Source organism: Prinia subflava, chromosome 2 (assembly GCF_021018805.1).
Source record: "Prinia subflava isolate CZ2003 ecotype Zambia chromosome 2, Cam_Psub_1.2, whole genome shotgun sequence".
NCBI lineage: Eukaryota > Metazoa > Chordata > Aves > Passeriformes > Cisticolidae > Prinia > Prinia subflava.
This window is the reverse complement of record NC_086248.1, coordinates 7,117,221-7,144,187: the sequence shown is the minus strand read 5'-3', so window position 1 is coordinate 7,144,187 and position 26,967 is coordinate 7,117,221. Positions and strand designations below refer to the sequence as shown.

Genomic DNA, 26,967 nt, shown 5'->3' with positions numbered 1-26,967 from the left:
CCTGTAAGACTTTTCATGGATTGGAGTGTTTTCAGGGGTGCCAGAGGCTCAGCATGAAAGGATCACCAGTTCCTGCATGGTTTTAGGGAACTGGATACTGATCCAAGTCAGGAACAGCCTTTCTCACAGCCTGTCACCTACACCATGCCACTTTAGGAGAGGGTTTATGGTCTCTTTCCACTTTGTCCTGTCCGTTCTGACCAGACAGGTTGAGCAAGTGGCCAGGCATCTTCTGCCATGCCTTTGTGCAAGACCTGGCAGAAAGGGCTTGTGCCTGTCCCTGCTACAGCACACAAAAAATACTTAAAAGGGAAATCTAGCCCTCAGCTCCAGATTAGGTTTTGGTAACCAGTATGTTTTGCTTTGGGGCCTTGAGCTGAAATTGCTAAATAACAGTCAATGCTTGGCTGAACATTTTGGGCTTAAGAATTTTAGCTGCTTATTGCTAAAGCCCTCAAACAATTCGCTATTCCCCAATCAGCCCCTTTTCAATTGCATTCTAGTTGGGTCCTAGCAATTTGCCAAGGCAGATGTTTGTGGGAGAACACAGAAGACAGAGTGATGCCAAATGAGCTGTAGCTTTCATTAGGTGGATGTTCAGAGGAAAAACTCATTCCACAAACTGGGAATAGGAATTTGAGTATCTCAGCAGTTGTGGGACTGCATGGAAGCCCTGAATCAATGAAGTGTGTGTACCTAACTCTGAGCACTTGAGTAAATTTGTCTATCTTGAGATGAGTGCTTAAGTGTGTGTTTAAATTAAAGTTAATTATTGCTGTTGAAATTGGTCAAATTACTTGCATGCTTTTAAAGCAGAGCTTGAATACTTTGCTGAATATTAATAGGAAACACATAACAGATTAATTTCACAGAACCACAGAATCACAGAATGGGTAGGGCTGGAAGGGACCACAGTGGCTCATCTGATTCCAACTTTCCTTGCTCAAGCAGGGTCATCCCAGCGCACAGGGCACAGGATTGTGTCCAGATGGTTCTGGAATGTCTCCAGTGAGGGAGATTCCACAGCCTCTCTGGGCAATCTGTTCAGTGCTCAGCCACTGCACAGAAAAGAAATACTGCTTTGTGTTCAGGTGAAACTTGCTGGGCATCAGTTTATTTCCTTACAGGTGATTCCACAATCCTTTCTTTAAAAGTATGCAACAATTTCAACAATAGTTTCAACAGCAATAACATTATTATAATATAAACTTTAATATTATATATAATAAGAAGAAAATACAGAGGTAATGCAGTTATCTAAAGTCAAGCACTAAAATATGGTTTGAAAAGCACAATTTGAAATCTAGTGAGGAGAAGGAAAAAAGAGAGGTGTAGGGAAAATGGGAGAAAAGTCTTGAAGAGTCAGGGTGGGGAGAAGGAGGCCTTCAGGTGAACAGAAGCCTTTTAGCTTTGCACATACATACACCACTTGTTTCCATTTGTTTAGGTTTACTGGATACAAGCCAGGGATATGCAGACAGTCAGATAATGTGATCCTCACACTGAAACTCCTCATTGGAGCAGTCCCTGCCATCCTCATCCTTTTAGGTTTATTTATACTCCTTTTCTACCCAATCACTGAAGAAAGTCGGAAAGAAACAAAGCTTGCCCTTGAAGAGTTAAGGTAAGTTTGGGCTGGCAGTAAAACAGCAGCAACACCTCACAGCAGCTCTTAATCATATTGGGAAAATTGTTATTATAAGGAATCCCTACATTCCTTACAACAAAATGAAACAACGTGCTTTTAGTTAAATTGTTAATGGAACAGCACCCTGACATGTTCCAGTTTCTCTTTTTTGTAGTGCAATACAACCTGCTTAGAGGACCATTTATCAGAAATTTCAACTGCTCTATTTTACATTTACATCTGGAGTGGCTCACAAAGCACTATTGTGGCATATTGTTTCAGGCCAGAAATGAGGAATATTCTGCATAGATTAAATTTGTGGGGAAAATGTGAATAGTTACAATTCACTTTTATAGAGAAGAAAGTGGTATTGTTGACTGCATTCTTGATGTTTATGGGATACAAGAAACATCCAAACCATTTAGAACCGTAGGCAGAAAAGATTGTAGGAGAAAAAAAAGAGGTCAGCTTTGAGCTATTCTTTTCCTTTTTACTCTTTTCACTCTCCTGTCCTCCCTTTTTCTCCCACTCCAAGGAAAATCTTGTCTAGCTCAAATCCATCCGCCTCTGTCAACCCTTGAGGACATACATAAGGAAAGTCCTAGCAGACTGATGGATAAAATACCAAAAAACCAGGTTGATTTTATTATCCCAATTTACTGGAATTGGAAACTGATTTCCATGCTAAGGGGTCAATTCCAGAACTTCAGCATGGGTGCCTGGGACCAATCCATGCCCTAAAATATCCAAGATATGTGCATGGGGTTGGCAGATACAACACAGGCCTCTGGGCAGACTGGAGGGGACGAGGTCAACCATCTGAAATGGGACTGGTGTCTCTGTTCAGGAACTTCAGTCTTTGTCCAGAACAACCACACCTTGCTGGAGGTCCTCAGCTATTTGAGATTGCCAAAGTCAGCTTGATCAGTCAGCAGGGAAAGCCAGAAGTGTGTTCATGTATGATTTGCTCTGCTTTTACCAGGAGGAGCCATCAAAGCACGGAGAACTTGGACAGCCACAAAAAGGACACCTCTGTCTGAAAGCTCTGAATGCAGTGGCTTTCCAAATACAGACTCACAACAAACTCTGTGAGAGTTTTCCAGGTCATTTCTCTCCTCACATTTTATGAAAAAGGACAAAGGATGATTCTGGCACAGCCAGTAATGAAATCAAGAGAGGACACCATTGTGCAAATATACATCTAACTCCATCCACTGTGCTAAAAAAGACATTACACATGTTCAGAAATGCAAGCTATTGAAGGCCTGGGGATTTTTGTTTGGTTTTTTTTCAGTGATTAATGGGAAGCTGTGATCTCGTTCATGGGAGATTTTATGCATTTGTAACTTGGGGGAGGAAAAAAAAAGTGTAAATGTGACCAGAGAATTTTTGAAGGTTCTGAAATGGAAAATACTCACAAGAGTTATTTTGTCCAATTTATGATGCACCATCCAAATATTAACTCACAATACACTTCACCCTTGAGGGGTGGGGTGGATTTTCAGCACAATCTCTACCTAAAACTTGCACACTATTTTGTTTGGAAAGCACTTGGGAACCTGAAGTATACTATAGGAAGCTAGGATTTATTTTGTTTTGAAATTAAGCAAATCACTGCTGCAGACATATTTTAAGGATTTTTTTCCACTTTTTTGAAAGAGATTTTGAGGTAATCTAAGTTTATAGATTTTATAAGAAATAGAACCCTGCATTTCCCATTACTGATGTTTCTTGCTTCTGAAACCTGTAAACTCATCTCTGTCAGAGAATGAGAACTTAACATTTTCAAAATCAACATCTCCCGAGGATATAAAAAAATCAATATTTCCTTCCAAAAATTATGTAATTGAAATTTCTTTAAATTTTGGCTTGTAAGTAATCAGTAATCACCATACCCATTTCTCACATGGTGTAGGCTCTCTACCTCACAAAACACCATGGCATGGGTATTAATCTCAGCTTGCACCTATTTTGTAATAATGAGGCTACACCTGCCTTTTAAATGGTGATTTTTTTTCAGTCAGGGATATTATTGTGCTTTAGATACATCATCTCATTTCTACTATAGATTTACACTGTTGAACACACTTTTTAAATAAAAACACACCTAATCTCGGGCACCTTCTGGAGCACTGAAGTTCAGACCTGCTCATTCCTGGCTTCAGTGCAGGTTCAGAGACCTCCAGAGACTGGCTCCAAGCTTAAGCTAAAATGACGGGGCTCTGAAGACATTCCTAAATCTGGAAGGGAGAGTGAGGAGTTCAAGAGGTTTGTTCACCTCGAGGAAATGAGCACAATGCAAGACAAGACATGAATTTCACCCCAGTGCCTTCACTGTGTGACTGTGAGTGCCTTTCTGCTGTATCACAAGTGCCTTTGGAGGTGGCTCACAGTGCTGGGACTGGAAACTGGGAAAGATTTTGCTGAAAGACACTGGCACATAAAATCAGTGCAACCAGGGAGTGTCTCACTCATTAAGTTTGATACTGAAACCTTGTCAGGCAAGTTTGAAGTCAAAGGCTTTATGAACTGTCCTAATTCCCCAAAATGCTTAATCGTGAGGGAGCTTCTAAGGATACATTTTGAGTGTGTGTGGGTAAGAGTTAAGTGCATTTAAGATTTCTGTTGACTTGCCATCTAGGGCTGTGGGGTTTTGTTTTCTTCCTTGTTTCAGTTTTTTGGACAAACCAAGATATGTATGCCTGGGGCATATATGTTTACAACAATAAAAACCATAAGTTTACAATTTTGAGTCTGATGGAATTTGAAATAGGAGATTTACTGCACTTTGAAGTAGGTAAGTTATGTAGCAATATCACATAGCTCCAAAACATCACAGGGAACAGTTTGGGGCATTCGATTTTTTTCTGTAATATTTGTGTATTTCTGAATAGTCATGTTTAAAAATAACCAGAAGGCCCAGAAAAGGCTGTTAATGTTTTTTAATGGGTTATGTTTTCAGCTACTATAAATCTGCAGCTACAAGGCAGTGGGTCTGTGTCAGTTTATATAAACTGAATACTTAACCCAGTGATAAAAGGGCTGCAGAAACTGCTGGCTGGGGTTGAGTGGAGCCATTTGAATGTGGCTTAGGATATTATTTCTAGATCAGTTGTGCAGTTGTCTCTAAAATTGCATAACACCCAGTCAGAATTCAGACTCTTGGAAGGTAAACTTGGTTGATTGTAAACTGTTTTCTCCTTCTCCAAAGAAACAATGTGATCTTTATCTCACTGAAATGTACTCAGTCCTCACTCCGCCTATGGAACTGTCAAAAGAAAAGATAACGCTTCTGTAGATTAAGTGAAGCAGACTATTTTTGTATTTTGAAAATATCATCATTTTATTTCATTATCTGAAATATAATGTTGTTATAATTTTGTTGAGAAAATGGGTATATTTTTGTAAGTCAAAAGAATGGAGGATTAAGTGCAGGCTAAGATTATTTTTGTAACTTTCTTTTTTTAGGGCTCAATGTTGGTGTAGCAAAATGAAAGAGATTTATATGTCTCTTGTCAGTTTTAAATGATGTGTATGCCTTATGCATGTTCAGAACACATGACTGAAAGAAGCAAATTCTTATGTTGACAAGCATTCAGATTAAATGCTTATCTAATATAAACCTCTTGCCTTCCTGCTGATTGCTAGTAACAGGGGCCAGCTTTAATTCCCAGAGGTTCTCCTTCAGGTAATATCCAAATACAGCAATGGGAATATAGGAGATTGAATTAAACCAGCTGGGTGCACAAGGGACACAGGACAAATACAGGAAGAAAAGTGAAGGATAACAGAGTTACATGTCTCTGTAAGCCAAACTATGTCCAATACCTTGTCCTTGCTGAAGTGTAGTGAGGGCAGCCCAAATTTTCCATACTGGGCTGGGTACTGGCCGTCAGTAGCTGAGCTGGTCACCAGTCACACAACCATGGAATCACTACAGTTGGAAAAGGCCTTCAAGATCCTCAGGTCTAACCATCAACCCAGTCTTCTCTTCCAGTTTCATTGCTTTTCCTGCCTAACAGCAATGCTGGCACCTTCCAAGGTTACCCCACCTCCCTGGGAGTTCCTGCTGTGATCAGGTAACCCCACATCCGAGCTGCTGCTCCCACCACGCCCTGGTGGAGGGGGTTGTGTTGGCCACCAGCTCTGTGTTCCCCTCCTGCCTCGCTGTCCCCTGCCTGTCCCTGAGCTGGCTGACCTTGGCTTAGCTGGATTAGACCCCTTCTGCCTGGCCCCCACTTTAACAGGTGGACACCTCCTCAGACATCTGTCCCTGGGGAGTCCCCGAAGGCTGGGACCTTCTGTGTCAGGTCACTGGGTTTTCAGGAAGGGCTCTGGAGATTTGAGTACTAATTCCTTAAGTCACTGCTGAATTGATTCAATCCCTGCTGATGCATCCTCTCATCTTTATTCACCTTCAGCATTTAGCAAAGTAGTTGAAGACAAAAATGTTTTTAAGCAAACTGCTTTAGAGTTCAGAGTTTGTTTCCAAGTATCACTTGCTCATTTACTTTTCTGCTTGCCTTTCTGGGCTGTAGACAGAAAACACAGAATTAAATTAATCTTCTTGAGAGGAGGAGTTTCCACCAGGGAAGATCAGGTCCTTGCAGACCTGGTACCTGTTGTCCAGCTGTAAGATGATGAAGAGAGGGTCAAGTGAGCTCAAAGTCCCGTCCAAAAGATTATAGCAGTTTAGTGGTCCATCACATGAATCACATCACATGAATTTCATATCCTATTCATGTAAAAACAGTCTCAAAGTGTTACAACAGCCTTTTCCTTAAGAAATCTTCTAGACTGTTAGGAAGCTCAGTTGGACTCACAATGGGTGGGTGCAGGAGGGAATTTTGTTTTTGTGCAATTTCACTGAATGGTTTTTTTAAAACTTTCTGCAATTCCACAGTTCAGATACTCAGCAAGAGTGCTGAGTATTATGGTTACAAGAACATGTACATGCTGTAGGCCTAAAGTATGAAATCAGATGGCTCTCACTTCACAAACACCAAACCTGCTGCTAAAACCAGATGCTAACTCACTGAGAAGCTTTATTCAAAAGATGAAGAAGCAGCATCTGTCTGTCCCCGAGGCAGAGGAGGAAACTTTTTGCTATGTAGCACCTGAGAATTTACAATCTCTGAAGACACCAAGTGGCATGACAGAGCTGAACAACAGAGAGCACTTTTGAGCTGTGTCACTTTTCAGAGGGGTTGTATCCTCAGTACCACTTCACAGACATTACAGAGGGCAGTCTCCAACCCCAGCTGGAGAGCAGCAGAACTTCTGGATGGCAGGGAAGCGTGTTGTTAGCTCTGGAAGTGTGGAAGCAGAAATAAACCTTATTTCCTGATCTATTTCTTACTCCAAATGATCTTAGATGAGGCTATGAATTTCAGCTACACCATTCAGATGTCTGTCTTCACTTTTGCTGTGCTCTGCTGTAGATGGTGAGGAAGGATTGCTCAGGTCTCATGGCACTGATGATGATTGTTTGCTCAGTTTATCTGATAAAGTTCCACTTTGGAGGCACAGCACCCATCCCCTGCCAGCCTCATTTTGCTGACGTACATGGAATCATCTACATTCAGCAAAGGATCAAAAGAATTTCCTTTGCACCTTAGTATTCTCCATCATGGAATTTCATCTGTTTTACCTGGAGGATATTCTTGCCTGCCTAGGCCTTGTCACTGTAATGATGTGACAGGTTTACACTGGCTGAGAAGTTTCTGTTCAAATTTGCTGCAGCCCATGAGGACTTAACTTCCCTTGTGTTTCCAAAATAAACCTGTTCTTTGGTCACCTTCAAAGTCGTGGAATAGAATCTGCACATTTCCACATCCAGCAGGTTCAGCAATGCCCACAGTTGCTGGCTGTGCTGGATCCTGAGTCTCAGTGCACAGAAGCACCTGCTGACATCAGTGTGGGAGGAAGCAAAACTGCAGCCACCCCAGACTCCTGGCAAACTCTCAGCTGTGCTGAGCTGGCCAAACAGAGAGAATGGGCAACTCCAGAATCCCCAAAGGGAATTATAGGCATGAAAGAAAAGCTGTAAGAGAAGAAAGTTCCTGAAAACCCTGCAGTCTTCTCTTAAGGATTCTTGGATTAGGCTTGGTACTTCTTCAACTATTTGGGCCTTCCTTTAACATTCAGCTTTGGTGCAGATCTTTCCATAAGTTTAGAACTGGTGTTTTGATTTGAAATAGAGCAGCCCTGAAAGGAAATACTTGGGTGTGTTGGTTGACAAGAAGCTCAACGTAAGCTGGCAATGTGTGCTCAGAGCCCAGAAAGCCAAATGTGCATTGATGTGCTTCCCTTGTGCATCAGTGTGCCAAACGTGTCCTGGGCTGCATCAAAAGCAGTGTGGGGGAAAGGTGAAGGAGGAGTCCTGTGAGATCCCACCTGGAGTCCTGTGAGATCCCACCTGGATCCTGTGTCCAGCTCTGGGGCCCTGTTGGAGTGAGTCCAGGGGAGGCCATGAAGATGCTCTGAGGGCTGGAGCAGCTCTGCTGGGGAGACAGGCTGAGAGCTGGGGTTGTTCAGCCTGGAGAAGAATCAGGGGGGGCCTTAGAGCCCCTCCCAGTGCCTACAACAGAGCTGAGAGGGACTTTTTACAAGACCCTGGGGAAAGAGACAAGGGGGAAATGGCTTTAAAGAGAGCAGGTTTAGTTTATGCATTGGGAAGGAAATGTTTTCTGTAAGCGTGGTGATGCACTGGCACAAATTGCTCATAGAAATTGTGGATGCTTCATCCCTGGAAGTGTTCAAGGCCAGGCTGGATGGGCTGGGAGCAACCTAGTCTAGTAAAAGGTGTCCTTGCCCACAGCAAGGGTTGGAACTAGATGATCTTTAAGGTCCCTTCCAATCCACACAATTCTGTGATTCCATGAAATAAGCAAGTCTCTTAACATTAGAATTTTATTCTTCCAGGATTCCTAGGATTATATTTTAAATGCAGTATTTGTCCACATGCACAGAGCACACCATGAAGAGTGAGTGCAATCTGACCAAACTATTAACAGCTTTTAGCAGGAGTTTTGCACTTGCTGTGCCTGCTCCAATTACCCCACACAGCACTGCCCTGTGCACAGTAAGTCCTTGGTGCTCACCTGGGGAGCTGGAAGAACTCCACAGGTCTGTTTGGTGCAACCTGAGATGGAGCACACTTCTGTTGGGAGACACTATCTTTTGTCAATCTAACACAAATAGTAACAACTCCAAAATATGCAGCTAACTTTATACACTGGCTGCATAACAAAATTATGGAAGCAGCATTTGAGGCATGAGAAATTCAAGGTCAAGGTGTTCTGCAGAGCCGAGATCATTCAGCCCTGACCTTCTCCTCCCATGGGTTACTGGGATGTTGGAACCAGGAACAGGCATGAAAAAGGACTGCCAGGCTGCTGTGGAGAAACATGGATCATCCCCAGCATCCAGCCTGCTCTGAACCCATACCCAGTGCTGAGGTTTCAGTGACTTTCTGGTAAGGACAGGTGTAATCATGGTTCACCTTCTGACTAAACAGTGACCATTTCTGAGAAGAGATGGTTGTTATCTAAAGGACTGAGCCCACAACTGCCGAATTATTTCACCTGTTTTCCTCCTCTCCTGTTCATCAAAAGCTGGAACTTGTAGTTTCACCACCCAACACTGAGTGCTCTGCAGCTTTTACTAGTGTTGTATCTTTAATATTGTATTTTTGTGGATAGATTTGACAGTGGCTAAATATCCAAATAGGCAATGAAAAAGAAGAGATTATCTTAGTCCTGAGACAGCAGCTCCAATTCTATAATCTAGTTGCTTGATGCCTTCTCACACAGTAAGTGCCACTGTGAAAGCCTGATAAACTGCTTAATGTTATCATGCTGTGATTTTATGAGGAACAATCTTGGATTAGTCTTTTCTTCAGTGCTGCAATCCATGTTACATAAACTTGTGCTTACATAAACTTTTTCTAAATTTTCCCTTTGCATTTTCTCTCACTACAAAAGCTCATAGAACATTTTCTTCTGTCAAACTTTAACTGGATGTTCTCATCACAAAAGATGAGACACGTGGCAACCGCTTCCCCAGATGCACAGATGGAAGCAGAGAGGTGTCCTGGGCAGGGACAGAGGGGAAAAGGACCTTGCTGCCACACAATATGGGGATTTCACATGATCCCACTTTGTTCCAGACTCCATGACCTTTCACTGGTGCTTACACCTGTGGAAACCCACGTGCACTTCTGCAGGCACTGCTCCTACATAACACCAGTGTAATATTTCAGGCTTTGGCAGAAGAGAGGGAACAAGAGACAATGCAACATTTTCAAAGATTTATTATCCAAGTCTTCTATCATCTAAAAACACCAATGTATTAAAGACCAAGATGGAAACTGGAGCTCAGAAACTTGTAAGAATGCACATTTTCAACCCCATCTGTACTGCAAGAGGCATAGTTAAAAAACACTGCTCAGTATAAAAAAAGAAGTTAATGTTTCCAAGGATCAAATAAATAATTTACAATGCAACAAAAAAATTATAGAAATCATACAGAGATTTGAGTCTGTTGTTCATAATTTGCAGTCCCATACAGTAAACATAAAAAGCCTCCCATCATCAGTCAGGCATTGCAAAACCACTGTCAAAAACTACATCTTATTGCTGGGCTGTTCTGAAGGGCTGCTGCTGTCCAAGGCCTTGGAGGAGCAGTCTCTCAGGACTTCCAGGGAGCTGGTGATATCCAGGCTTTCAGAAGACGTGGATCTACAGCCCTGTGTGGAGCTGATGATGTCCAAGGTTTTGGAGGAGCGGGCACTGTAGCCTTTTGCAGTGGCATCTCTGATGAGGATCTCCTGTGTGGATGTAAACATTAACGGGATGAAGCCCTCGCTGTCTGCCGTGAGTACGATCCAAGAGGAACCTGTGAAGACAAACACATGGTTGCTGATAAATTTTTGTGTAATTAAGGTATGTTTAAGGTAAAAAACAAATTTCTTCCAGAATTAAATGCTTCTGTATATTTACAGCTTTTTTAGAAAAGAAAAAGTATGAAAAGATACAGGTTAACAATCTCAAAAATAAAGGATACTTGGCAACTATGATGGATTTTGCCACTAGGAGATGAGACAATAATAAATGCACACTTCAAATGAGGAGGAGGAATGAAATTGTGAACAGAATTCATAAGCATTCACACTTGGTTTTAATTAGGTATTAATAAGCTACTTCAGAGTGCTAAAGCTGTGCAGATACTATAAAAAGAGATTTAGTAAATAAAATGACAAATAAATGTAATAAAGACAATTTAGAAACTGCTTTTATTATGTAATTTCACTATACTTAATTCCAAGAAATATAAGGAAGGAATACTTTACACTACTGTACAAACCCAACATCTGTGGTCCATTTGCTATTTGACTTCATCACTAGCTTTTTTCTTTACAATTTGAATCTGAAACCCTGACTTCTATCAATACAGATAAACCAGATTTTTTTAATATTTTTATCCATTAAGCTGATGAAGCAAGAAAATAGACCTCATGAGGGGTAAGGGAATTCAGAGAAGCATTTCCAGCTGTTTGTAAATTTACATTATGTAACTTTCGTCACAAGTAAGGTCACAAGAAGATTGTAGCTTACAAGCACACAACTCTCTAATCTTCCAGCTTAATTTGGACCAAACTGGAAAATCAATACAACTCAGAATTTGAAAATACCATTCCTACTTTGCATCTGTATATTGCAAACAAACATATTCCATCAACAATTCCTTAGGAGAAATAAAACTTGGACAATGGCCAAGAACAGGAGCCTTAGGCTTTGGAATGGTTGCCCAGTGATCTGCAAGCAGGCAGAGAGCAGACATGGGGGGCAAGCAGATGGAATATCTCACAAGGAATAGCTGTAGTAGTGAGAAATCATTCCCCAAAGTGTGTTTTCCACCTCTGCCCAGAGTGAGACACTCAGAACTGACACGTACACAGACACACAGGATGGGCACGGCATGAACTGGTAACAGCAGAGGAGAACACAGCTGCAAGAGAGGCACTTTCTTTTCTTCACAGCAAAACCTGATGTGAACTGCACTGCTTCTGTACTGAGCTGCTTCCGTGCTGCAGGACTTCCTAAAGCAAGACTAGATGCTGGAGCTACAGATTCAAATATAGAACATTGTTCTCCATATAGAGCAGCTGAAAACAAGTAAAACACTGGCTGAAAGCAACTTTCCTGTTTCAAATTTGTTACTTGATAAGGGACATTAATATGTACATTTGCTCTTCTTTTTTTTTATACTGCAAAGATTCTTCCCAGTAAAAGAAGATTCAGAGAAGAATTTTTACATTATTTAGAAAAAAAAAAGGGGGCAAAATTGTATTCATCTTTCATTACTTATTTCTTGGGGTTTTTCCTGGATGGAATACTCATGTTGCTATTGCTCACTAAGAATGACACACAGAATCACAGAACGGTTTGGGTAGGGAGGAACCTTAAAGCTCATCCAGTTCCACTCCCCTTCCATGGGCAGGGACACCTTCCCCTAGACCAGGCTGCTCCAAGCAACCTGGCCATGGGACACTTCCAGGGATGGGGCAGCCACAGCTTCTCTGGCAATGTGTTTGAAGTGTTTGTGCTCTTGGGTGATCCCAACATACCGTGCTGCATTTCCACAAGGGAGAGGTTGAATATCTGCTGGACGACGTTCAGGCGGAGTTTCCCGCCACAGAGAAGAACGGCCCGGCTTTCATCTGCATCACTTTTGGAAAGCTGCTTCTGAAAATGCAAGAAACAGTCATTAGCTACTGTCATGTATAGTTAAAATGGCGTTGATCAAAACAAGATCACAGAGGTGTCTTCAGTGGCATCATTTAGAGGAAGTCAAATACTACACACATTCAGGTGTTTGCAGGATTTACCTTTTGAAGTCTCAGCTGTCAAAGTGCTGCTGAGTGAGTGACAGCAGCAAGGAACAGTGTTTATCCAGCAAGTCAGAACAGCAGAGAAAATCATGCACTGCTGCTGAAGAAACCATGAGCTTCACCCACAGCACAATCCTCATCCCCATCCTTCCATCCATGAGGGACATTTCCCCAGGGAGCTTCTAAAAGTACAGGTTTTCTATCCCTCCTTCTCCCACCCATCCCTGATCCAAAACTTCAGAAGTGAGAACTCCTGGTCATCAGTGCTGGAGAATCACGAGTTAGAAGGGCTTATTTGTCCCACCCCTGCCCATCACTGCCCCAAGCCTTAAATGCAAAAAGCATCTTCAAAGAATATGCCCATTTGAGCAGAGCAAAGCATTTTTTAAATGTTATTACAATTATTAAACGTTTACAATGGGAAACAGTGAAGAGAGTGCGGGAATGTAATCTAGAACTTGAGTTTAGTGCTACAAAGGTTGGTAATTTTTTGCAATAATAAAGTTTAAAAGAGCTAATTGAAAGGAAAATGGCAGTTTAAATTATTTTGAATATTGACTAAGGTCTATGAATCTGAATTCTAGAAATGACCTAGTAGATCTCTGCCAGGTTTTAATAATCAGTTTCTAGCATGAGATTTGTAAGAGCAAACCTTTCAGCCAAAAAAAGTGTTTTTCACATGAAACTTCACTTTAAATCCATTTTTAAGCTATGTTAATGGAATTATCTATTGTGTCCCTGAAGGTCTCTTTCCTCCTTGGATGGTGCTCTCAATGCTAATTAGCAATATTTCTGTTTCAAAGCCAAGGCAATTTGCTTTTGTTTCAGTTTCCATTATTTTAGTTTTCCTCACAGGAGAATGGGAGATTGATATCAATTCCCACACATGGAAATCTTCACTTGTTTAAATTTCTATAGAGGAAGCTTTAGAAGTTGCCTAGGAAAAGCATTCCCTTCCCAGATCTTTATAAAGGGCTTTAATTCTGCATCTGGGCTGTGACCTGTGGGTCCTCTGGAGTCCCTGCAGCCTCACTGCAGAGCTCAGGGGTTTGGGGAGTGTGAGTTGGGGACAGGGAGCTGCACATTCCATGATATCCCATGGCTTTAAGAACACTGGAAGCCTGCAGAGCAATGGGATTTATAACCCATATAACTACCTGCAGGAACAGGATGGAAATCTAATCCTACTAACTGTTACTTGAGCTGAAATACAGCCATAAACAGGTTTCGCCATTGAGGTTTCCAGTATTAAAATTACCTGGCAGGTGATATTAATAAATGAGGGTTCCTGAGCAGATGGGTATACTAGAAGATTTCTCTTCCCAGACTTTAGCAACTCAGTTAATTCAGAAAGATGGTGCTGCAATTCTGTGAAGTTACCAGACAATTTTTCCACATTTTTCAAAAAGTAACTCGCCTCCTTCTCACTGAACAGGTTATTCTTGTAAGAATTGGGTATTTTGGAAGCTGCCTCAGGCTGCCTTTTTGGGGATGTTGGCTTGTTCGAAGCGTTAGACAGTGCCACGCTCCGATTAACTGGCTCAGCTTCCAGAGTCTCGACAGCAGGAGGAAAATTCATGGAAATCTTTTTGTCTTTGAAGTCGCTGATGTTCAACACCAAGTTTTGTTCATAAGCAGGACTCTTGATTTCTTCAATGAGTTTCCTTCGGCTGGTAGGGGACTGAAGGGCAGAGCGATCTGGTATCAGGAGCCCACGGCTGAGAGGGTGGACATCTCTAGAGGGATCATGAGTGATGTTGGAAAGGTTCAAACTGGAGCTGCCATCAGCTGACACAGACTTTGAAGGACCCATTTCAAGCATCAGCTCTTTAATCATCAATCGGATCATGTATTTGTCTGATCTTGAAGAAGGAAGAAAAGCAGGGTCAGTGAACTTTTGTTTTCCAACCAGTATCAGTAACAATTTATTGGTCAAGAAGCACAAACCCTTTGGCTTCTCGCTTTTCTCCAGCTGAATTTGTTGAATATTGGGTAAATTGGATGAAGTCAGCGAATAGACTAAAATAACATTACAAGTATTGGAGGCAACAGATACAGTTTGAGTTTTGGAGTCAAAAGCCATTATATCAGGAACAAGAATGCCTGGGATGCTCACTTTTTTGGTAGAGGTCACCTTTCTTTCAAAAGTCACCAAGATGAGGTGTGAGGAATCTTGGCCGCTTCCCGTCAGGTAGTCCTTGGGCCTCAGGTGAAGGAGAGGGCTGGCATCAGCACCCTGCTTGCTAGAAAGTATGTGAGTTAGATCCACAGGAGATGTAACTACAGACAAGAGCTTCTCAGAGTCCAGTGGCTTCTTCCCTCCATCCAAGGAGTACTCCTCCTCCCCACACAAGCTGGACTGCGAGGGGAAGGACTCGGTTTCAACGCTCGATGGAACCTCAAAGGCAACACCAGCGTTTAAGCCACAGATCTTGTCCAGAGGGAGCTCGGTGGCAACAGCGACTTGTAAATTCTGTGTAGCTTCCACGGCACAGATGTAGCCTCCCACATCAAAGATGGGGCAAAAGGAGCAAGCGCTGAGCGTTTTCTGAGCGTCATCCCAAATGTAGGAATGGAGGGCGCTGCCCACCCCCACAACCAAGCGGTTTCCTTCCTTGGTCCAACAGGCGCAGTGGATGAGCCCGCTGCCCTTGATGTCCGCGTTAATTCTGGAGTTGTTGAGGTGGACAGAGGGCAAGACAGAGGCGTCCCGTGTGGTCAGCACGGCCAGGACCTCCTTGCTGGGATGCCACACGCAGCCCTGGGGCAGCACGGGGTACGGCTCGCTGACGTCGCAGATCTGGGACACCAGGAGCTTGTTCCTGTCGGCGCCGCTGAAGCAGAGCTGCCAGATGGTGATGTGCTTTTTGTGCTGCACCGCCAGCAGGGCCGGCGCCTCGGCGGGCCCCGGGCCCCAGTAGAGGCCGTGCACGTGCTCGAACTGCCCCACCACGCTGGAGTCGCCGAAGCGCGGCTCGCCGTGCTGCAGCTGCAGCGCCGTCAGGATCACCTGCCTGCCGTCCGTCCAGGCCAGCCCGTGCACCGCGTGAAGGGCCTGGTGCAGCGCGTTGAGGCCGGTGCGCAGCAGCTTCGCCTTTCCCAGCTCCATGGCCTCTAAAGTGGAACATCTACAGAGTGACACGGAAAAATAAATTATTGTAGAGGACAGACAACGGTGCCTGGATGATTATTGACCTTATGACCCTGCCAGTGCTGGACTCTTCCTTCCAGTGAAGTCAAAATACACACAATGTTCACCTATGCTTAATCCCCAAGCCAGCAATCTTTTTGTTTATGATGTTTCCACCACAAAATGCAATTTTAAGAGAAAGAAACTTTCTGTTTCTATAGGCTCACCATCAGATTTCTGCTGCATTTTCATCACAGGAGCGGTCCTTTCATTCTAATCAGTAAATTGCTGCTCTCAGAATATTTTCTAATTACTTCAGTATCAACAATTCTCAAGATATTGCTGCTCACTCTCAGTTTCCTGGAGCATTTGTGGTCAGATGAAGTAATCCCTTACAAGTATAACCAAGCATAAATGTATAATCTACAAATCTGATCCTGTATTAAGTGTGTGAGAATGAGGCATTTGGATGGTTATCCCAAAAAGCTCTCTAAGAAAGCAAATGCAATTTTGAACAAAATTAGGATAAAAGCAGATTTTTCTCAGGAAATGAAAAAAAAATTAAAAGAAGACATACACAAGGCATCAACACTTTGGAAAACTTCAGGATTTTACACAAATTTCTAGTTTTTGAGCTGTGGACACCCCTACTCTGTGAACAAAAGCCAGTTCAAAGGAACTGATGTTTTCCTAATTTAAGATCTCCACACAATGTGGCTCAGATGTAAAGCCACAGCACAGAATGAACTGCAGTTTTAGTAGGAAACATGAAGAACAGGAAGAAAGTTTTTTAACAGTAAAAACTGTCAAACTGGAAGAGTTTATCACAATGTGTAGGGCCTGGTACCACTCAGCATTTTAATTATTTGTGGATGACCCTAAATATGCAGGAAGAGGATTGTAAAAATGGATTTCAAAGATTAAAATTGTACAGAAAGTTATATTATGGCCAAAGTAACTTCTTCTCAACCTAATAACAAGTGAAAAATAATATACTTGACTGAAAAAAAAAACTCAATAAACACCACCTTGGATACTTCTCCAGGAATAATTCCCTAGGCAGAGGTATAGCAAAAAGAGATCTGGCTTACAATAAATCACAATCTGAATATTCCAGTAATGTGAGATATGCTGCCAAGTAAGAATAACTCATTCTGGAATGTTTTAAGAGGGATGGAGATACACAAGGGAGATAATTGTCCCACTTCCTCATTGTTAACAGCACCTCCACGGAACCTGCTTTTGAGTTCAAGGATGACAGAAATGCTCAGCAAAGCGAAGGGATCAGAGAAACACAGTAAGTGTGTTCTCTGTCTGGAGCAGACTGTGAGTGGGAACTTGAGAACATTCACCAGCCCAGTGACAGAACATCCATCCACTGTTCTCCAGGTATGCTCTGGACAGTGCATGGTAATAATCAGCTTTGTTTCAACAAAGATTTAGGTCAGCCGTTAAGGAAAAATTCTGACTATATGTGATAGCTAAGCATTGAAGCTATAGGAGATGAGGGGAAGGCACTCCATGAATTTCATAATCTGTAAGAGCCAATTAAGGAAATGTCTGTCAGGGATAAGTTTAAGTACACTGAATCCTGCCTCACAGGAGAGGACTCAAGATACTTCCAATGCAATTTCTCCGCCATCTACCTGGCCTCTCTTCTATAACCAACCTCAGTCCTGTTAGGCAGCTGCCAGTTCCAGGAAAATTAACACTGGATGTTGGCTGTGCTCAGTACCCCACACACTGCTGGGCAATACTTACTGATGGCAAGGAGATGCGAGATAGCGAGCCTCACAAGACACTAAAAGATGCTAAAGCCTCCTGGGCCGTCTGGAGAGGTTCTCGTGTCACAGGAGGCGTTTGCACAATCCCAGAGGCCCTGGAAAAGCAAAAAAGCAAGAGACCCACTGGCCAATGAATTCCTGTGCCCAAACCCACACCTCCTCCTGCCGTGCCCGGCCCAGCCCCAGCCCCCCGGGCAGGTGTCACACCACCGGCCGGGTGCTCGGCGAAAGGCGGTGCCCGTCCCAAGCCCAGGGGCAGAGGAGCCGCTGCAGGGACCCTCCCTGCACCGAGGAGCCCCGGCAGGGACCCTCCCTGCACCGAGCGGCCCCGGCAGCAGCGGCCCGGGGAGCCGGCACAGCCCGCCCGCCCGCGCCGCCGCTCCCTGCGCGGGCCCGCCCGCAGCGGCATTCCCCGCCTCCCCGCCCGCCGCCCCTCCGCGCCGCCGCGCCCGCGGCCGCGCTCACCCGCCCTGCCGGCGGCCAGGCCCGGCTCCGCTGAGGCGCTCCTGGGGCCCTGCAGCCCCGGCGGCGCTGGGCTGTGCTGGGCACCGCCTTCCCGCAGGGCCTGGCCCGCCTCCTCTCCGCTCCCCGCCCGGCCCGGCTCGGCCCGACACCGCCCGGCCGCGGGGGGCGCCGCTCGGCCCGGCGGCCGCTCTGCAGCGCGGCGCTCTATGGCCCGGCAGGCGGGGCCTGCGCGGGGCGCGCGCCTCGCGCCGCTCCCGCCCCGCTGCCCAGAGCGCCCCTGAGGGGCCGCGGGCGCGGAGCGGGCGGCGGGAGGTGACGGGGACGGACACATCTCGGGATTCCCGCAGCTGGGAGGCACCCGCGAGGATCGTCAAGCTCAGTTCTTGTGCGCAGCACACCGCAAGAATCACACCGTGTGCCTGAGAACGCTTCTTCAGCTCAGGCTTGGTGCTGGCACCACTGCCCTGCGGAGCCTGTAACAGTGGCCAGCCACCGTCAGGGTGAAGAGCCCTTTCCTGATACCAATGTAGACCTCCCCTGAAACAACTCCATGCCATTCCCCCGGCTCCTGTCACTGGTTGCCGGGGGCATCAGTGTCTGCCTGCCTCTCCACTGCCCCTCATGAGGATGTTGAAGACCACAATGAGGTGTCCCCTCAGTCTCCTCCAGGTTAGACAAACCAAGTGACCTCACCTGCTCCTCATAAGTCCATACCCTGGGCCATACCCAGGCCCTCCCTTGGATGTCCTGTTTATATTGTGGCACTCCAAACTGCACATGGGACTTGGGGTACATCCACACTAGTGCAGAACAGAGAGGGACACTCCCCTCCCTTGACCAGCTGCCAGTGCTGTGTCTGATGCACCCCAGGGCACGGCTGGCATCAAGGAAAGCATCCAGCCAGTCCAAAGAGGTGATTGTCCCGTTTTTCCATCACCCCCAGGGGTCATCCACCGTGTGACACTTCCACACAGGACCCCCAGCCTGCTGACACCCGTGTGGCTCTGGGAGGGGCCTGAGGAAGTGGCACAGAAGAGCAGAGATGCCTCCAGCAGGAGGAGAGCAGGACCCTGGGGTGGTGTAACCCTGAAGAGAGGAAAGCATCTAAGTTCAATGCAGAACTACTCCAATACAACTTAGCTGGTCCTGATTTATTGCATTGAGCATAGCTCCTTCTAAGTCTCCAAGGCCTTTTAAAAGTTAATTATGTTGTGTGACTGTGCCACTTTGCCACTCCTCAGCACTGCAGAGCAGTGTGATCATCATACCATTTCTGAACCCCACACTCTTGATAGGATGTTGAAATACTGGAAAAGGTGCCATAAAAAGAGCTGCCAAAGGTGTGGGGGAAAAATGCTTAAAATAGTTACAAGGTCAACTGTGTAACTAGCTCGAACTTAGCAAAAGAAGAACACTAGGTGGTGACTTGGCCATATACATGAGTGCCTGTACAGAGGGGAAAAAAAAAGCACGAAAAAGCTCTGAAGTTAGTGAAGGAAGGTTTAACAAGAGCCATGGGCAGATTCATGTTAGACACGTCTGTGAGTCTGACTGACCACTGGAACAAGCTACTAACAGAACATCTTCACATTAAAACTTGGTGATTTTCAGGGATACCATTTTAAATAGGAAATCATAGAACAGTATAGTTTGGAAGGGACCTTAAAGATCATCTTGTTCCAACCCCCTGCAGCAGGTAGGGAGACCTCCCACTAGACCAGATTGCTCAAAAACCCATCCAGCCTGGCCTTCAAACCCTTTGGCAAAAGACATTCCCACCTCCTTCCTCCCCACCATTGGCTTACCTAACAGCTCACTCAAGGCAATTTCCCAAGAAATTCTGTTACACAAATGTTTAATCTGTTCTTACCTTCATAATACCCATTTTCCTCAGTGCTGAGTCTGGCCAAGCAGGATTGTCACTTGGTCTCTGGGACCCTGAGCCACCAGCTGGCTTTATTAGACAAAAGCACTTTTCTGACTACAATTTTAGTCTCACAAAGGATTCTGCTGAACAGTAATGATTTCACTTTTTTTTTTTTTTAATGTAAAACTTAAATTGACGGTCCATATTAATAGAGAGAAATAAACATTTAAACCACAGAGAGACCCCAATTTAAGAATGCCCCAAAGACATTTTCATGGTTAATGTCTGGGTTTTTTCCTATGCATATAATTATACAATTATTTTTAAAGACATATTTTCATCGTGTAACTCATGTTATATGTAAACTGCTAATAGAGTTCAACAAATGAACTGAAAATATCACAAAACCTCGGAGTTAGTTGCAAATCTGTAAAATAATATTTTCATTGAAATGTAATTGACTCAGCCTACCGGAGTGCCAGAATGGTGTGCAGGCAGTTGTTATTACACCAGTTGTTTATTTCCATGCCCAACAGTGTGTGTCTTATTTGTGTAACCACAGGCTGGTTATTTTGACATGTAGAGCAGCATGAAAAAGGCTGGAGGCTGCTTGGCCAGCAGCCACGAGCCATGGCTGGACACACAGCCACAATGTGCACGGCCATGGTGGTTATTCCTCAGCAGCTGTACTGCAAATAAACAGCTCTTGTTTTGTTCCTTTCTTTTCCAGACTTTCCAAGCTGTTCACTGCTGATACATGCGATGTGTCTGTGGCTTTGGGGATTTTAGTGATGCAGAACCCCTCAGGAGATGTCTGTAAGGTAGAAAGTGGGTCAATGAAATTATGCAAGGAAAAGGGTTTAAAAGGCTGAAATTACAGAAATAGTTTCCTGTGGTCATGCTCATTTAAAGCACACATCTTGGCTTTTAAAAACATGTGATTGCATTGTGTCAGGCTTATCCTTTAACACTGAGCAGACTCACAAATCTGTTCTCAGGCCCTGCATGGAGAGCAGATTTGCCTTCTCATAACTTAATTTGTTGTATCATTTGGGTGTCTGCTTTTCAAATTAGTTGAAACACAACGTTAATAAGAATATAGGAGAGTCTGAGACAGAAGAGTTATGAGCACCTTCTAGAGGGAGGGAATGGCAGGGAAGGAAGGTGAAATGGGTGTGATATGTAGAGTTGTTATTTTTGCACTCTGTAGATTTTTTCTTTGCTCTTACTGAACTTGTACACATTTAAAGAACATGATGTTTCATGGGAAAAGAATAATTTGAAGATACTTTCTCTTAGCTTCATAAGCATAATTTTAAAATATATATATGTTTAATCCAGTCTATGGACACTGCTGAATGAGCAAATTGATCTCATAATTGTATTTCTTAATGGGAAAACTTAATGAGGCACTACCATGTAATTTAGACCTCTAAAATATGATGTGGTAAAGCCTAGGATCGGTAGCTAAAAGATACAGATGTTTTATGTGTTTTTTATTATCAGATTAAAAATGTTTCTTCATTCTGGGAGCTGATTAGTAATGAAATTAATATAAGATGAGCAATTTTGCAGAAAATTGCCTCATCCTGAGTCAATATCATGTTGTCAGAAAAAGTCAGACAGTGCTGGGGGTGTGTGAATGGGATCCTTGCATTGTGTCTGCTGGGCTTGGCTGAGTACAGCCAGACGGGGTCACAGCATTTCCACAGCACAGGCAAAAATGAATCCTGTGCTCTGTAGCACAGAATCTTCCAGGAGATTCCTTGTGGCTCCATGCTCTGAGGAACAGAGAAGATCAGTGCAAATTTTGGGTATTAAAACAGGACAGAGTGGGAATTGCTGCTTTTCTCTGCAGCTGTAGCTACCACACCTCTCCTGAAGCAGCTCCCAGTACAGGTCTCCTGCAGCCTGCCCTGGCAGGTTGTGCTGCACAGGTACAACACTTTGCTGGTTGCTGTAGAGACAAGGGAGACTCAGAATGTTGTTTATATTTGTTTTCAAACAGTTGATTGTTTCCCCGCACCGGGAGGAAGGCATGGGAAGTGTACAAAGCTCACACAGGAATGTTTGCCACCCCCTGCAGTGGTTCACGCTGTGTATTTTTTCTGTGTGTGAAAACTTGCAGCAGTGCTTTTCCGTGTCAGAAACAGCCCTTCAGCTGAGTTCTACCCACACTGCTGCAGTTCAGAAAAGACACTGCACATAGGGCAGAGAAACGAGACCCAGGGTGGATGTCTGAGGGAGAAACTGAAGGGTGGTGTTGCACAGAGAAAAGGAGACTCTAGGGAGTCTCTAATGGACAGAACAGTTTTCAGTATTTAGCAGATAGCTGCCCTAAACAAGGATCTGAACTGTGGATGGTCAAAACAGACCTTCCAGACCTGGAATAAAGACACTGGAATAAAACTCTATGTCAAGCTAATATTCTTGTGCTGCTGTGGAAGTGCTGCAAAGTTAAAATCAGTCTCCTGACTTCTCGGTTTGTTGTATACCATAAATAACACACAAAACCAGAATAGCAGAATGTATATTGAAAATAAGATAGCCTCTTAAGAGTCTTTCCATTTTAAAATTGATTTGTGTAAACTAGCCATGTTGTAAATGAGGATTTTTGATATGACAGTGCTCCTTTGGAGTAATTTTTACGATCTTTGCAAGGACATTTCCAGGCATACGTCTTCAGAGCAAACAGTATCTTCTTTTAAATTACACATCCTTGTAACTGTGGTTAATCCAGAACCATGCTGATACAGAAATCACATAATTAGAGATATTTTACAATACCTTGTGAAAGAGGTTGTTCAAATCTTAATCTTTCTGGTTGGCATCTGAATTCTTTTTCCCTTGTGCCACCATATACACCTGTCTTTTCTCCCTCTCTGTAAATGTTGCCATTAGAACCCTTCCTGGTGCCTGTAAAAATTCAGTCCCAGATACTTCTGTTTCCTACAGATACATTTTCTATTTTCCTTTTATGTAACTAATCTGCAAAAGTACTTCTTTGATCTTTGCTGCTGCTTAGGTTAATCCTGCATTTCTGGCTCACTGTTGTCATGCACAGTTTTCTTTTATGTTAAGAGGTACGAGTGTTTTGAGATAACAGTGTATCAATGAAGATCAGTGTAGCTACAGTTTGTGCTGATAACAATATCATTGATATCTAAATAAGATATTAATGAGAAAAGGTAGACATGGAAATGGAGATGACAGCTGTGTATGAGTCACATGAGCATTAGAATATTTACAAACTGAATGAAATTGTGACGTGTTTGAAGTTCAAGGGAAACTTTGACAATAATTTGCAGTGGAAAATGAATTTTTCTTCATTTGACTTAGATGAACTAAGTTTCTGAGGGAAAGATGACAAGGGAAGCAACCAGCATTACACAAATTAAATGGAGTTATGCTATCTAAGGTAGGAAACGTAACAAATGCAGTGAGCCATATTGAAAATTCTCTAAAGCATTAACACTTAGAAAGAAATTTATTGACATTTAGAGAGACACAATTCACTGATAGATAAAAGGAATGAGCTAGGATAGCAATGGTCATATTAAAATTTGTTAGTGTGCCTCCTATGCTGGCACAACTGTGCAGCCGAGCTGTGGGTTGGATTGAGAAGTGGATCCACCTTAAAAGTGTTTTGGTTGTTATTTTTAGCCCCATAAATGTTTGGGTCTGTGTATTTCCATCCAGTGACTGCAGGATGAATGGAGTCCAATGGAGAATGAGGAGTCCTGTCACTGATATTGCTTTGGAAAACTTCACTTCCAGCTAAATTCCCATAAGGACATCAGAGCTTTCCTTACACAGCAAAAGTTTAATTTTTGACAGCTGAAATTAGTAAATAATTTTGAATTTTGTACTATTCTTATAAAATAATGTTTGAGAACTGTGTCTTTCTATACTGTCTTTTATGTTTTTAAAATGTATTAAGTATTTTTGATTGGAAGGAAGCGACGGTTGCCTCTGAAGTGCATAGCAGGTTTGCATTTGCCCAGTTTCAGTTTGGAACTGTGGTGTCCCCCTGTGGTGTTTGGATGCTCTCCTGGCTGTGTGCTGCCTGGGCTGGCAGGATGCCATGGTACCTGCACAAGAGGGGTGGATCCTTCCCACTTTGGAGACTCGAATGAGGACACTCAAATCAGTGTCATTAGCTGGGGGTGATGGCAGCTCTGTCCTTGGCCATTAGATAATAACACTGTCAGGAACTAATGAACCTCAGTGGAGTTCACATTTAACATCAAGATTGTGAAATTGCCTCAGTCTGTTGAAAAAAATGAAACCATAACATTGATTAATTAACATATATATAAATATATAAAATTGCTGTTAACATTAAGCCACTAATACATAAGTTAATTTCAGTAGCATGTGACAATGGAAAATAAAGAATTACTTGCATGTGAAATTTCATAACTCCTGGGATTTACCTTGCCTAACTTCACATGCTTAAATTCAGCTCAGATAAGTTCAGCTCTGAAGGATGGGTTACTGCTACCAGGTACTGCATGTTGGGTTTTTTAAGAACAGGTTAGATGAACATGTGACAGGAGCTACTTCAGAATAATTGACACTGGTTTGGGTTAGAGAGATGGACTTTTCAGCTACATTTTGGGTGGGAAAATCATCCAGGGCTTGTGGTTTTCTGTTAAGGCAGGAAAACCTGAAAGTAAAAGTAGCTAAAAATAAATTCATTATCCAAGCTTGGAAATACAGCAGAAAATGAGAATCAGGGAAAAGAAGTTAGGCTTGATGATACTGTTGATACTATTTTTGTGATTAAAAAGATATTAAAGAAATTCACATGAGTATAGAAAATACTATTCTAGAGTAATAGAGGGAAAATGGAAGAACTAGTTGAGGGCAATGCAGGGCTTACTTCATACACTTCTTGCTGTGATCTATCACTTTTTAGCTATTATAAAGAATAATGAAATAATATTTCATTGTACAAAGTCAGCATCACAAATTGGCTACCAGAATTTCAGATTACTTTGATTTTGCTGGATTTCATTTGTATACTGTTTAATTATTGTTCTCATGAAACCATTTTCAAAATCAAAGAAGAAAAAGCCTATGTGGAATACAGAACTTCTGTTGTTAGCACTTTCTCAAGAAGTGGACCAATACAAAAAAAAAACCATGAAAAGAAAGCAGACTGTTGCATGCTTAGCAGGCAACTTATGGAAAGTGTGAGGTGAGTTTTACCTTAACTTTGAAGCAGATTGTACTTTTAAGTAAAGCTGTAGCAACTCCTAAAAATATACTGTGGTGTATCTAAATGTGCTGGGTAAAGATGCAGAGTAATTAAAATGGAAATTTAGACTTTGTGGTGTGTTGTTTATTCCCCACAGGGGAAGTGTTTTGGAGGAGCTGGTACCCCATTTAGACTGGTTTGGCATACTGAGTGTCTTCATTTGGCTTCCACTTCTAATTTAAGCTCTGAGTCTTCCTAGCTTTCCTCTGGTTTAATTACAGAACACAGACTTCCCTGCTGGGTGACTCTGGACATGAGCTTAGCACCAGTAGTCTTCTTATTCTTTCAGAGGTCACTGTCCTTTCTGGTGGCTGTCCTTTCTGGTGGCTGTCCTTTCTGGTGACTGTCCTTTCTGCTGGTGAAAAAAGGAGCTAAAAAAGCAGGTTTGCACTTCATGACATTTAGATGATCTGAACAACTGCCCATTCCTAAACCGATCAATTTTGGCCTGGTAATTGGCATTTAGGGAGGATGGTGAATGCTTCTCAGTCTATGCTTTTCTCCTTTTCACAGCCTACTCTCTGCTCCACTTGTTTAGCACAAACTCTCTCTCTCCACTTGCCTTTATCACTGTTTTTGCAAATATCTTCTGTACAGCTTGTGCTTAATAGAACAGTCGTCTTTTATCTCTCTACTTCACTGATTCTCCATCTGTTCTCCATCCAAACCAAAGCTGAAAATTTATCCTCTGCTTTGCATAAATCTCTTCAGCACTTCTTCCAGTGCTTTTATTGCTTTCAATTTTAACTTTACAGCCCTGTGATAGACACTAGTTTAGATAGCTCTGCACTGCACTGCTCTCCTTAATCATTACCTGAAAACAAATATTTCTTTGTTCAATTTTGTCCATTTTGAGTGTAGCTATATGATTTAAACACTTGTTTTCAAGCATATGTACATAACAGCATATTCATAAATGTGAGAACAGTTCTAGTCTTTAACATTATACAATTTTAATTGATGTATAGTATTTTTTCCTAAGCCTTCCTATAAATCTTTAAGTGTCCAACAGGATAAACTGGAGTCCTTGTGCTGGGTGATGATGGTAGATTGGCTCTTATTTAATCTTAGAATCATACAGGAGGGAAAACAGTGTCACCAAAATATATCCAGAGATTCATTAAGCATCACAGAACTAAAGTTTTTAACTTTTACAGCTAGTTACTCCCTGAAACTAATTGTTTTGTCATCTGAAAATTTGTCCTTTTTTAGCTCCACCAAATAGAACCAAACCAAACTTTGATAGGTGTTCAAAGAATCTCCTTTAATTTCTGATCTCCTCAACACTCAGATTGTTTTATAGAAGAGTAATGCATGAAAAACTAAAATGGTAATATGACAGAATGACAAAGAAATGTCTGGTTATAAGTTCTGAGGGATCTTTAATGACTGGATACTCGCTGATCTCTGCTAGTTCAGGTTTTCACCTTCCCAGAGTTCCCTGTAACATTTTCTGTGTTTCATTGGCTTCAATTTGAGTGGACAAATAATGGTGTTATCACCCATAGAAGATAATATTTGTGAGAAAAATTTTAGTGTGTTTTTTTTTCCTTTATTTGAGCCTAAGTAGTCCTCTAAAATATATCCTCCCATCACTCTAGTTAGTTATAATTAAGTTTTATTTTGCTTGGCCGTAACACAAGCATTGTAAATACCCACAACTTATGAGACACAAGGATGTTATTCAAGGGTATTTGCAGGATTAGAAACGTCTGCTGCTTTGAAATGTGCTATGTGCTTTAGAAATCCGATCATGTCTTCCCTCACCATGCTATGTCTGTGAACCTCTGTGTTACTTATTTGATTTCAGTGATTTGTGCTGATTTCAGTGAAGGAAAGTATGACTTACATCAAATTCTTAAAGCAGTAGTAATACAAATACCTATTTGAACACAATTCTAATGCAAAGAAGCAGAAAATCCAATTAACCAAATAAC

The 26,967-nt window shown here is 42.8% G+C and overlaps 2 protein-coding genes across 2 annotated transcripts in view; one reads left to right on the top strand and one right to left on the bottom strand.

Moving 5' to 3' along the window:
• MFSD2B (MFSD2 lysolipid transporter B, sphingolipid) overlaps positions 1–5,102 on the top strand; it is a 39,281-nt gene extending 34,179 nt beyond the window's left edge. The window contains exons 13-14 of the mRNA XM_063424246.1: positions 1,448–1,624; positions 2,610–5,102. Of these exons, the coding sequence (XP_063280316.1) occupies positions 1,448–1,624; positions 2,610–2,667 (235 nt within the window). The 3' untranslated portion in view covers positions 2,668–5,102. The remainder of the gene's footprint in view (positions 1–1,447; positions 1,625–2,609) is intronic.
• A 4,822-nt stretch (positions 5,103–9,924) lies between these two features.
• On the bottom strand, positions 9,925–18,026 carry LOC134564928 (WD repeat and coiled-coil-containing protein). Its single transcript, XM_063424239.1, has 5 exons — positions 17,901–18,026; positions 17,413–17,530; positions 13,780–15,649; positions 12,258–12,375; positions 9,925–10,525 (listed from the first exon to the last, which is right to left on the bottom strand). The coding sequence occupies exons 3-5, from the start codon at positions 15,628–15,630 to the stop codon at positions 10,254–10,256; spliced, it is 2,241 nt and encodes a 746-aa protein (XP_063280309.1). The 5' UTR covers positions 15,631–15,649; positions 17,413–17,530; positions 17,901–18,026; the 3' UTR covers positions 9,925–10,253.
• Positions 18,027–26,967: the final 8,941 nt, after the last annotated feature.